The sequence below is a fragment of the Labrus bergylta genome, chromosome 8 (assembly GCF_963930695.1).
Source record: "Labrus bergylta chromosome 8, fLabBer1.1, whole genome shotgun sequence".
In the NCBI taxonomy this organism is placed as follows: Eukaryota; Metazoa; Chordata; class Actinopteri; order Labriformes; family Labridae; genus Labrus; species Labrus bergylta.
Window position 1 is genome coordinate 4,461,131 of NC_089202.1, and position 12,522 is coordinate 4,473,652.

The 12,522-nt window shown below is 37.6% G+C and overlaps 2 protein-coding genes across 3 annotated transcripts; one reads left to right on the forward strand and one right to left on the reverse strand.

Annotated features, from left to right (window-relative positions):
- Nucleotides 1-296: 296 nt before the first annotated feature.
- Nucleotides 297-5,719, reverse strand: LOC136179818 (uncharacterized). Its single transcript, XM_065957943.1, has 6 exons — nt 5,462-5,719; nt 4,464-4,573; nt 3,327-3,547; nt 2,084-2,231; nt 1,388-1,510; nt 297-1,292 (listed from the first exon to the last, which is right to left on the reverse strand). The coding sequence occupies exons 2-6, from the start codon at nt 4,552-4,554 to the stop codon at nt 1,243-1,245; spliced, it is 633 nt and encodes a 210-aa protein (XP_065814015.1). The 5' UTR covers nt 4,555-4,573; nt 5,462-5,719; the 3' UTR covers nt 297-1,242.
- A 2,169-nt stretch (nt 5,720-7,888) lies between these two features.
- On the forward strand, nt 7,889-11,961 carry LOC109985004 (B-cell receptor CD22). Of its 2 annotated transcripts, none has more exons than XM_020635209.3 (7): nt 7,889-8,066; nt 8,793-9,137; nt 9,241-9,462; nt 10,305-10,652; nt 10,744-10,840; nt 10,932-10,959; nt 11,044-11,961. In XM_020635209.3, exons 1-7 carry the CDS (start codon nt 8,030-8,032, stop codon nt 11,083-11,085), a joined length of 1,119 nt encoding a protein of 372 aa, XP_020490865.1. In that variant the 5' UTR covers nt 7,889-8,029; the 3' UTR covers nt 11,086-11,961. The 2 variants fall into 2 exon arrangements, with proteins under 2 accessions (XP_020490865.1, XP_020490874.1); XM_020635218.3 differs by having other exon boundaries at nt 10,305-10,604.
- The last annotated feature ends 561 nt before the right edge of the window (nt 11,962-12,522 follow it).

The window sequence follows — 12,522 nt, forward strand, 5'->3', positions numbered from 1 at the left end:
AAGCAGAAAGTTACCGAAGAGATCTTAAGGTATAGAAGACATAAACCTCCTCGTCACATCATCTAATTAAAACTAGTCAGTATTTAAAAGGCTGGCAGATAACTTTGACAATCAGTGTATGCTTGTGTGAGCATTGCAACTCAAGTCTTTGCATTTGTGTGTGCGTGAATGTATGTATGCATATAATGACATCATTATTTATTGATGATTGTTTTTGGTGCACCTTTCTCTTTTTCTTTGTTTCATCCGATCAGGGATCGAATTCAGGCAGAACAAAAGTGAGAGTCAGTCATATGTTTTTTTTTTACAGTTATAACTTTATTTGAGTTATAGATGACACAGGCCGCAAGCTCTGTTTTTAAAGTTTGTGTCTATAGGCCAAAAAGGAAATAAAAATAGATTGCACAATTAACATAGTAGCAGCATAACATCAAACACATGCATTAATTCACGATTGAGATCTGGCTAAGATCCACTGTACTTTGACTTGCAAATACAAGCACTGTGAAAGCAAGGATTAGGACCATTAACTTCTGAATGCAAATCTACAAATACTTAACTCTGCATCGTTACATTACACTCACTTTGCTACCAAATTATTCTCATGATAAATACATTTTAGTTTTACAGTTGTTTTTAGAGTCAGGTCTCTCAAAGAGAATATTTCTCTTTGTAACGCAGACTTAGAGCAGCTTATCTTCTGTTTCTCATTTTCTGTCTGCATGTGGTCATTTTGTGATCACTAATCACTAATGTAAATCACAGCAGTCAGCAACTCATCCGACAAAGGATTGATATTTTTAGAAGTTGGACCAGAGGAAAAAAAATCCAGTAATTTAGTCAGACTTTGTTTAGAAAACCACAAACAGTAATCTTACTGATTTCGAGTACAATCACAAATTGTGCACGTGTTTTATAAAGTATATACTCTATTAGCGGTGAAAAGGAATAGTTAACCCTGCTAAAGTCGGGAGAGCCAACTCGTAAAATCATGTTTTGCTAAATTGCTTGAAGAAGTATTTACCAATAATCTTCAAGCACACAGCCATGCAAGGCTCAAATAATGATGGCAAAAGAAAAAAGGGAGGTGAACTACAAGTTCTGACTTGGATAGACGGACCTTGGATCAATCCAGATTAAACTTCACTAAAATTGGTCAAAGGATTTAAAACAAAACAAACTGTTCTGGTGAATGAAGCACAACTATAAGTATGATTTACAAAGTAACATTTTCCTCTCCTTTTACTCCTTTGTTACAATTGTTGTCGTATCACCTTCTGCTTGATTCCCCCCTATAAAGAAAAAAGAGAGGGACATTTCTCATCTTTTTTTCATTGGGTACTTCATACATTGTATTTTGTATAATACATTTAATTAGTGTACTTACTGAAGCACTCCTGGAAGGTCTCAGATCGTTGCAGCGTGATGTACACAAGAACAACCACCAACAGCATGCCGAAAAATCCCCCAATGACACAACCAATGAGAATGGCATAGTTTGTGCCGTTATCTAAGAGTAATGAGAATGGGATGGAGGGAGGGAGGGATTGTGATAAAGCAAAAAAACCAACAACAACAGCATAAGAAAGTTCATCTTTGCATCAAGATATCTTCAATCTAAGAATGACACATCTCGCTCTGACTGAATGGCTGCTCTATTCCACCTATTTTAGAAGGAAAAACATAAGAGTTAAAGGGGACTACATGATTTAAGTTTGTATTTATGTTGTGATGGACATGCTTGATGAAAAGATCAACAATTTGATGCTCTGTCACTTCCTCTATGTTTGTCAATAGAACATAGAATAAGATTTATTTAGTGAAAAAAATACTATATTTCAAAATCAGTAAAGAAATGAAAGGTGCTGTTTTGTCTAAAGGGGTCCATATAAGTGACACATTCTCAATACAGGGGTCTCCTGAAGGGATACAAACTTTAAGTTCCTCACAGGATCTTTAACAATAGCTCATTCAGTTAATGCCAAAATGTCAAAATGGCTGAATTACAAGGATAGAAATGATAAATGATAAAATGATTCAGTATCATGGCTTTAAACATATAAAACGATTAACGAGTCTTTACCATAAACACGTAGAACAGCAACACGTTTGTCAGGATTGTTTGACTGTTGACATTCAACTCGTGTGCCGTTGTCAGAGAAAGAAGTTCCCTTGATGGTCCAAACAGCCAAAGACTCCCTATCCTTCACTTCACAGCTGCCATAGAGAGCCTGAGAGAGGACGGTGACACTCAACAAGATTCAAGTTTACAGTGTTCACTTACATGTCTTTACACTTTTAATACCTCCAAACCTGATTAAAACAACACTCTGTTGCAGATGGGTGTGAAACAACTCTTTGAATCTTGACACTTACACTTCTACATTAAAAGATTTCAAGAGGGCATTTAAACCACACATGCAGGTAACAAACATAACTCACAACCTAATGCTGTATTCTTCTTCTTGTGTGTGCTGCATTTGACCCCATATTGTGTTTGCATTTAGTATGACATCCAGTTGATGCACATCTTTCTTCCACTAATTCTTCTTCTGCTTGTGTTGGGTATGATTGTTGAATCTTGTGCAGGAAAGGCTGAGTCTGTCACAATGTGGACATTTCAAATATGCTTGAAGAATCCGAGCCCTCGCAAAATGTTTAGTCAGATATGTCAGATATGATTATTTCAGCACTTATGTTCACCAGACAGACGAGAACTAATGTGTTCTTCTTTGAGAAATTCAACAAAAATGGTCAGAAGGTAAATATTATAGTGTTTGAAATGTTTTATGGAATCACCAATTAGGGCCCTCATGTTACCTTACACAGATAAAAACCAGGCTTTGTTTTTGGCTTAGCTTCATACGCAACAACTTGTCAAGCCAAGATTCAGAGTGTTTTCCCATATTTTTATGCCTCTAAAGACTTACTTTCTATGTTCAAATGCTTTTAGAGACTGAGATTGTAATGCATCCCACCACAAAACAGCTATCCTTCCATAACTGATGTTTTATTCTTCTTGGTCTAAATTAACATCCAATCAGGAGAAGTTGCTGTGTGAGCTGTTTTACAATCTAAATCAGTTCTCTTTCAAGATCGAGATCATAGACTGAGTACAATGTTAAAAATGTTGTTAATGTTCGAATTCTTACACTGACTTTGAAAAAAAAAGAAGTTAAATCCCGGAAAATATAGGCCTATACAATTTGCAGTAAACGAACTAGCTGTTCTGGGAAATGTTTACTCCCCCAATTGTGTGTGTGTGTGTGTGTGTGTGTGTGTGTGTGTGTGTGTGTTTGAATGTGTGTGTTTATCCACAACCTTACCTGGGGGATGTCCTCCATGTGGCCTTGAGGGCAGGTGAGACTGTAGTTGCCATGACTGCTGTAGAGAGTGAAGGTGAGGTTTGGAGAGGTTACAGGGACTCCACAGCGAAACACTGCAGGTTCTCCCAGAGCCACTCTGACGTCAGCTGGACGTGTGCGGTACTCCAGCCCGGCGGGGTTCGGTGCTGAAGTGGTGGTGGGGCTACTGGTTGTGCTTAGAGCTGAAACAGTGGTCAGGTGTTGATTATGAAACAGAAATGAACAGATAAAATCAACAGAAACACCACAGAACATACTCAGAGATCATACAAGATAAGGGAAGCAGACACACTGCACACAATATAACAATGTTATAGATCAGATCTTTGTGAGTTAAGTTTTCTAAGACCAAATAAAGCACCTGTGAGGATTTATCAGGTTGTGTGGATTTTGGCGCCCCCTGTGGACAAAGTGAGAAGATTCCTTTTGTCTTTGCTGATCTTGCCTTGTCCTTCCTCTAGACCTAACATGTGTAGGTTGTGCTTTATGTAAAATAAATCTCAACCTGCTTTATTTTTAATGCCTAATGCACAACTCACACTTATTCTCTAGCTAGGAAAAAATGTATAAAAGGTGTTTTCAGCAGCATGCTGTCACTCCCTTTATTTGACACTTACTTTTTTTATAGAAATAATGAATTTTCTCTCTGAGTGTCTGGTTTGTTTTTGTATTTCACCTCATGGCATAAATAAGAATTTCAGCCTGTTGTGTTACCAGCAAAAAAAGAAAACCTCCTCACAACAGCTTTAAAAGATCCAGATGGCCTTGTTGTTTATCAGAAACACATGTGCAAACACAAACGCACTCTCTTCCCTGTAATTTGAATATGCTAGGGAAGGAAACTTCCATGGCAGGGGTGAAAGATTTCCATGGCAGGGTTGGAACATTCTTGATGCAAACATTTGTTGATTAAAATTTCACTAAAAATCGAACAAAACCGAAGATCTATGTCTTTCCGCACACAGAAATTCCTGCTTTGACTTCTTCTTTCAGGTTATTTCTGGCTGTTCTAAGAATGTGTTGATGATAATGTCAGTAAGGTGTGGAAGCCTACACCTCACTCGTATAAGTCTTTTATGCTAACTAGTTGTTATTTACCGGAGGAGGGTGTGGAGATCTGGAGCAGAGCCAACAGCAGCAACACCAGACGATTCACCTTCATCATCTCTACTCTCCTCCTCTTCTCCATCTTTTTCTCCACTCAGTGTCTTTTAGCACATCAATGCAATTGTTTAGAAGATGTAACTTAAACTTTGATACAACAATAAAGAAAATACATCGCATCATGAAATGTAATTTTTCTACATAGACATCATTGTCAGTGAATGTTGTTGAATGAGAAAGAGAGGTGCAGAAGATGGATTCCTGAGGGCAGATAACAAGTTAAATATAATGTCACACCTTAATTTAGATACAATGATTCACTGCCTCATACAAAAGAGCTGAGAGTATTTTTGGATACTTCAAACAGGTTTTTTTTTGTGAAGATGACGGTGAGAAAGAATCATTGTAGTCTATTTAAAATATGTAGAATATATCTGCAGTGTGAGCAGTAAAATACATCCAAAAAGGAAAATCTTAAAAGTCTTTCATGACTTTTAAAAACTATTACTTATTCAAGACCTTGTTCTCATAACTTAGTAAACACAAGAGCTGTCTTTTGTGGATGGACAAAAGTAAATAAAAAAGTATTTGAATTTCACCCTTTCAAACGAGATATAAACAACAATATTCACAAAAGAAGATCAGCAAAACCAAATCAGTATTGACATGGTTTCTCTTCAGTTGCATTGCCACAAAGGTCAACATTGCGGCTACTTATAGTTACGACTACGAGTACTATTTCCATTTGCAGAGCTGACATGCTTCCAAATAATCTGCTACCTTCTTATAGAAATTTTTTAATTGTTAACTGAGATTTTAATCAATTCCTACTATTTTTCAAATCAGTGCTGTAATCCTGTCATCTACAATATGACTTCTTTATCCCTAAATCTAATTTATTTCTCATATGATATATGATATATGGAGTTGATGGAAAATTGTACCATGAATCATAAAGAAACTCTGAGAAACTTAAAGTGAAAAACACTGACCGCAAAATGAACTAGAAAATCCCCAGCAGGTTAGCAGGAAGCTTCCTTATTTGTAGATTGTGATGATTCTCCTTTTAAAGTAAAAAAAAAATAAAAATCATCTCCTTAGATGCCTCATTAAACTATTATTCCGATACAGATCAGAGTCTATATTATCTCCTGACAGTGCGACTCTCTCTCCAGCCCTCTCGGCCTGTCTGTCTCACTCCATCCTCCCGCTCTAACCAGGAACGATGTTAATAACAACAAGGCCTCTGAAGGAATGTGGCTATTCTCTTGATGCATGGGATGGATTTCTGCAAATGCAAAAAGAAACAGGTTGAGCAGGACGGGCCCAAGCCAATGGTAGCTGCTGGGAGTAACATCAGTCGGCCTTCTTGAAGCCTCATTTACTTTAATCTCAGGTAGCTTGTGCACACACAAGCTACCTGTTATCCCTCCATCCCTATGCCACACTCCAACCCCCCCCCCCCCCCCCACTTTCCTTTAGTATTGTCTTACAGAATGAGCTTTAAATACTTGCAAAACAAAATTTTACTTTCAAATACGCGTTCTTTCTTTCTTGAAGGGCACAGCTTGGCTCTCACCACTGCTTGAAAGCAAGAGAGCAGTGACGTCAGTAAAGCTTCATTAATGTAAAACCTTTAAAAACACACATGAAGTGGTCCAAACACACATAAATGAACGAATACACAAATTATTTAAAAAAACAACAACACAAAAGGTTAAAGGGATACTTCACCCATTTGCATTAATCTTTGTATCATTAAAAACCTGGTAGTATTTTCAAATGGTTGTGCATCCCGCCCTCATTTTCCCCTGAGATGGGAAATCTTTGTATTTTTTAGTCTGACAAGGAGCTTCCAGTGACGCAATAATCATCATTTTGCATCATCAGAGGCTGTTGAGGTTAGCAGGGTGAAACTACAACGCTAGTTCCTCATATTTTCCACCACTGAAGCTACAGATCTATCACAGATCAATGGGTGGGAACTCACTCCCAGAATCAAACTTAATGTCCACCATATTGCTTGGAAGCTATGCTAGCAGGCTCAATGGAGAAAGCTGATAAGAACCGACAATGGCGAAAAAAATATCTTCCAACTTCAAACTGATATGGATGAATGGGATTTTGAAGGTCTTGTGCTCGAATCGGGTGTTCGTGGCTATCGCAATGAACCGCAATATAGCAGCAAGGCAGCTGCAGCTGAGCCGGCGGTAATGAGGACGAGGAGTCGGGGCCGGCTCGAGCTGGGGCGGACTGGTAGTTTCGGTGCTCTCACTGTTTGCTATGGACACAGACGTAGAGTCTGTTTTCTGACAGGAATTTCCAAGATGCTAATTCCTTCTGGAAGAAATCTCGGAATCAGTTGAGGAAACGGCCTTATGTGTTGTAGTAAACGTCTGTTGAGGACCTTATTGGGAGTGGCCTGCGGTGCTGTGCATTCTGGGAGTTGGTGCCTTTTCTCAGTCAAGAAGGCACCAACTTCAAAATTTATTTGACATTTCTACTACATATATGACCCAATATCAATACAGATTCATGTTTCAATGGGTGAAGTATCCCTTTAATTAGAGAGAGTCAAAACCAAAATCAAACACAATATGAGACATACTGTAAACTAACCTTTTCTTGTTTGAATGCCAGCTCCAAAAATGGCGCTGTCGAAAGTTATTATTTATTCTACATAGTCGAAGAGAAAGATTACTTGTAGTAAATGTTTCCCTTAATAAACCGTGAAATCTGCAGCTAAACAAGCTAAATGCTAACACCTGCTTGTTACAACATGAAAGATGGCATGATGATGTAAAGCAGGTTTGTTTACGCACTAGTTTTGGTGAAGCCCGTTACCATGCTAACTTTGGCTTGCTAACAAAAACGTGATACAGAAAATGTTTTGAAGGAATTTTGTAGAATAGATGAAACGTCAGTGAATCAATGTCTATAAACTTTCTTCTGGGGATTGGGAAAATCTTTAGGCTAGCTGATTTCCTGTTGAGAGACATTTATCTATCACCACGTATAGTATCCACCAAATATCTGGAATATCAGGATACTTTGACTGATTGGTTAGTGCAGCTAAACGTTCATCTAAAAGTCCTGACTGTTTGTAACTCTCAGTCTGGATCAAACACTGACATGATGAACGTCTCATGACTAAGTGCTCTTTTTGAGTGCAAAGCTGTTCTCCTTTATCCAATGATTAAAAACACTGCAAGGCCCTGGAGATCATTGTGTTTTAGCAATTGCCTTAAAAAAGAAACGTTTGCTAAATTAAGGAAGTAAAAAACAGAAAACAGAAAACATGTGCTAAATGAACTGAAGCAAGAAGTGTCAACCACAAGTTCTCCATTTACTGACACGTATTATTACACATATTCAAACGATCCGGAGAAACAGAAAACTCCTCCTATCATATGGTTATGATGTATTGCAGTTTACAGAGCGTTGTGCTCAGGAATAAGAACCTTATTTTTGATCAGCTTGAGACTGTCTTATGTCACGCCCACTTATGAAAGATAAAAACAAATCACAGCCTTTTGCTTTTTGTTACTGATTTGAAGAAGATGATCGCTTTCCTGGTGCTTTCATTTCTCGGAGCAGGTAAGCAGTTACTTTTTAATACTAGATGAAAGATTTATTAACTTTATCTAGGTTGTTGCATTGTTTTTAAAGTGTTTCCATCCATTTGGACTGTTTCCATCCATCACATGCTCTTTCAATAAAACAATAGATCAACTTGTGAATGGAGATTTTATCTATGGAGCTCTCTGTGTGTAGGATGAACCAGGCAGGCCAGGTTAAGATTGAAAAAAGACTGAAAGTGATCAAGGATTCAAAGTTTACTTGTATATTAGCAGGGACACGTTGTTATCTTATGTTATGTTGTTAATTTAGTCACAATTTATGGATTTATGTCATGATGTACACCAACAACTTTTGTCTAAAAGAAATTGAAAAGTTGATCACAAAAGAATATTTGCCACATCCCCTTGAAAAGTGTTAAAATTACAATTTTTTGGAAAATATATATTGTGTTTTGTGTTTTTTTTTCAGCAAGCAAGGGGCAAAAAACCCTATTATTTAGTTATAACATATGCAACACAACAGTTTAAACTGAGTTTGTTGTGTTGTGTTGTTTTTATTTTATCTTGGAAGGAAGAGCCCATGATTTCATCATAATCCCTTTCATTTAAAACAATTCACACCCTTTAAAGTTTTCAAGTCACTTCTAAAGATTGTTGTTTATATATAATTTTGCTTGTTTTTCCTGCAAAGGTTAATTAAATGTTAAACACAATGCATGACATCTTTCTGATCTCTGTGCAGGAACTGTGGGTGCTGATAGGGCTGTGACTTTCGAAAACCCAAATCCATGTGCTGTGGAGGGGTCATCTGTGGAGTTCAGGTGCTTGTACAACTACCAAAATGGACAAACTGTTAGAAAGACTGAGTGGTACAAAGGGGAATTTAAAAATGACGTCTGGATACGTGTGAAGCTCTCAGACCTTGCTTCATATCGAAATCGCTTTGAATTCATTGGTGACCAGCAACACGACTGTAGCCTGGCACTCCATGACCTGCAGCATAGTGACACTGGGTATTACTACTTCAGGTTTGACACTGACAGGTTTGGGTGGCGCAGTAAGACTTCAGTGTATCTCTCTGTCACAGGTACATTTATTCTACAATGAGCTTTATTCTACACTTTACAGTAGATATATTTAACTTTTCTTAATATGATGTTCTCTGTTTTTTTAAAACTTGGGATATCAAGAGCTGCATGTCAGACTGTACCCTGACACTGTGAGAGCAGGAGACAGCGTGAGTCTTCAATGTAATACATCCTGCCATCTTAGCAGCACAGTTTGGTTCAAAGATGGACACCCAGTATCCAAACCAGAGTTCCAGGCTCAGGCAGAGGATGCTGGGAATTATTTTTGTGCGGTTGAAGGGCAGGAGTCAGTGCAATCGGAACCTGTAGCTCTAGATGTTCAGTGTAAGTATATTCACCACTGAATCATTGGTTGAATTATTGTGTGATGTATGGAAGTATGGAATAGTTCAATATTTTAGACATAAATGTTAGGGTAAATATGACTACAAAGGTGCAATACAAGTGTAGTCCATTTAGTACTGTGTATAATGATCCAGAATTAGATGTGAAAAAAATATGGCCTACAACTTCCATGTTCATTTATTAGATAATAAACTAAATCCAGCAGCTAGTTAGCTTGGCCTTGCAAAAAGACATAAACAGGGATGTACAGCTAGCCTGTGTCTAGTAGTTAGCTACAACCAAGGGGGACATGAGAAGACATTAAAACACAATGTCCATCTTTACATGCAGTTGATGCTCTCTACAAATGAAGCCAAAATATCCCCCACAACATGTGCGGACATATTGCACTTGTTACATGATTTTGTTAAGCTAGTTAAGCTGTTGACTAAGCTGTGGTTTTGTTCTCCTGCCCCTTTCAAAACACAGATTTAACTTATAAGGACCCTCACAGTTAATGTTTGTCATGTCTCCTCTCTGTTCCTTTATTCTTTTTTATGATCAAATAACTTATTCAAACTTAAATTCTAAAAGTAATGCACACTTGGAAATAAATCAGCGCAATTGGAATCATCATTTTCTATTCTGATTTTCTAGTTTGATCCATGTCCCACCTGTTAACATGAAGGAGGCAGAGTTCATGACCTATACTGCAGCCAGTCAGGATGGGGAGCTAGATGTTTTGGCCTCACTTTTAAGAAGATGTTGCGTTCATTTCTTTTATACAGTCTATGAGTTGTACAGTCCTTAAGTGAGTGTATCAAACAATGTTTATTTTACAGATCCTCCTCTGAATGTGTCTGTCAAGGTGACTTATCCTGACAACCTAAATGAGAGCAGCAGTGTGAATCTGACCTGCAGCAGCTCTGCTAACCCTGCAGCACAAAACTACACCTGGTTCAGGAGGACAGCTTCTCCCAGCTCCGGCTCGAGCTCCATCTTCCAGGTGGGCTCAGGACAGGTGTTGTCTCTCCCCTCTATGGAGGTGAACCACACTGGACTCTACCTCTGCCAGGCCAGGAACACAGTGGGGGAAACCAACTCAACTGAGGTGCTGCTGACCATAAGTGCCAAAAATTATGGTTTGTTTCACTTAGGAGTCACAAGAAATCACACAGAGATAACTAAAGGTCAAGATCTCCATTTTCAATAATCAACTATAACTCTTGCTAAGTTTATTTTATCAAAACAATCTAACATATGGCTGAACTTTTCATGCAGAGCTTTGGAGTTCTTTCTCATTAAGCCAAGTCATCCTCCTGATTGGAGTCAAAGTAGTAATTTTGCTTCTTCTTACACTGGTTATCATCTGGGCTGGGTAAGTTCAGATATGAATAAAATGTTCTTAACTTGTGACTCTCAGATATTGCTGTTTTTATTTATAAACCTCTTCTCGTTTCATTTTAAAGGAGACATATACGTATCAAAAATGAAGAGGTGAGAGAAACCCCAGCCCTATTTAAATGAATTATGACCAGTGTTTTTGTGTGAAATTGTCTAATTTGCCCTATTACATTTCAGGAGAACGACCACGACTATGAAAATGAAAGCACTGGAGTATAATGGATTACAAAGAGAAGCCTGGCCTGCAGGAAATGTCTGTTTAAGCATCTCAGAGATGAGTGATGGTATTTAAATGACACGCTGCCATGCAACTTGGCATAAGTCTGTGACTTGTGTTGTGGATGGAGAGCGACTACAAGAACTGGAGGAACAGCTCAGGAGCAGGTTATTCTTCTTTATTTCCTGTCTGTGACACATGAAGAGACATGTAAGAGTATCAAATGTTATCAATAAGACATCATTGCTGTTCCTTTCATCAAAGAAAGACCTTTTCGGAGAAGCACAGTGAATTTTATTGAACAAAAAAAGGCATTATAATTCTAAAAGCTATGCTTTATAATGAAAGTGGAGTGGACTAATTCATGTTTTATTCTTACCTCTATGCCATCGTGTTTAGTTCATTTCATCAGAGTTTGTGTCCTGTGAATGTTGTTCTTGATCTACTTTTAGCGATGTGACAAGTTAAACCATTGTTGTAAAACCAGAATATGCTGCCCCCTTCAGTTGAAACTCATGTACATCAATGTGAGGACTTTTAAAATAAAGATCATTACAATTATTGGTATAATTTACCTAAACAATGCCCTCGTAAGGTCAGGGCTTAAGTTGGTTAAGATTTTATTTTAAGCTTTTATTATATCAGTATACTTGCAAAAAAAAAAGAGAAAACAACACAGCCTTAATTTGATGGAAAGAGTAAGAGTGTCTTAGAGAAGAAATAATTACTATTTAATTATCTTGTCATTAAATAAAATTACTGCCATTTGTATACATATAAACCTGTTATATTCAAAAGTTGAATATAAATGCTGGCTGCTGTAATGAAGTGTATGTGGTATTCAAGAGTTTGATCATGCTATAAACATACTTATCTTATTTATGAGTCAAGCTTCTCCTTAAACATTTGACAATTTGAAACTGACATAAAAAAGCAAGGCTTTTCATCATATCTAGGTTCTGACATACTCTCAATGTCACTCTTCAAAGTGGTTCATAAAACGTATTTTGGACAAATCCCATATAACACACTATGTAGCCTTCGATATTTATATATGCAACAATAATTATCTCTGTTTCTTGTTTTAACATCATGTAAAAACAAACAGTTTATTCGACTGAAAAATTGCCTTCATGTAGATCTGCTGATTTTTTAAAACTGCAATGTAAAGCACTGTTCCCTTTTCAAAAGAGAACATGGAGGCACCAATAAACTACTATTTTGACTATAATACAAACAATAGACAAATGCTATATTCTTAAAATAGACTAACGATGACTAACGATGGGTTGATGTTTAAGTTCATTTTGTACATGTATGTCCGGCTGTCAGAGTCACTGTCCTGCTGGTTTATCAACCTCCTCCACATCTCCTCAGGCTCTGGTCTGTGTCTGTGTGAGCCTTATCACAGGAACAGTTCACCCCAAACCAGACAGCCC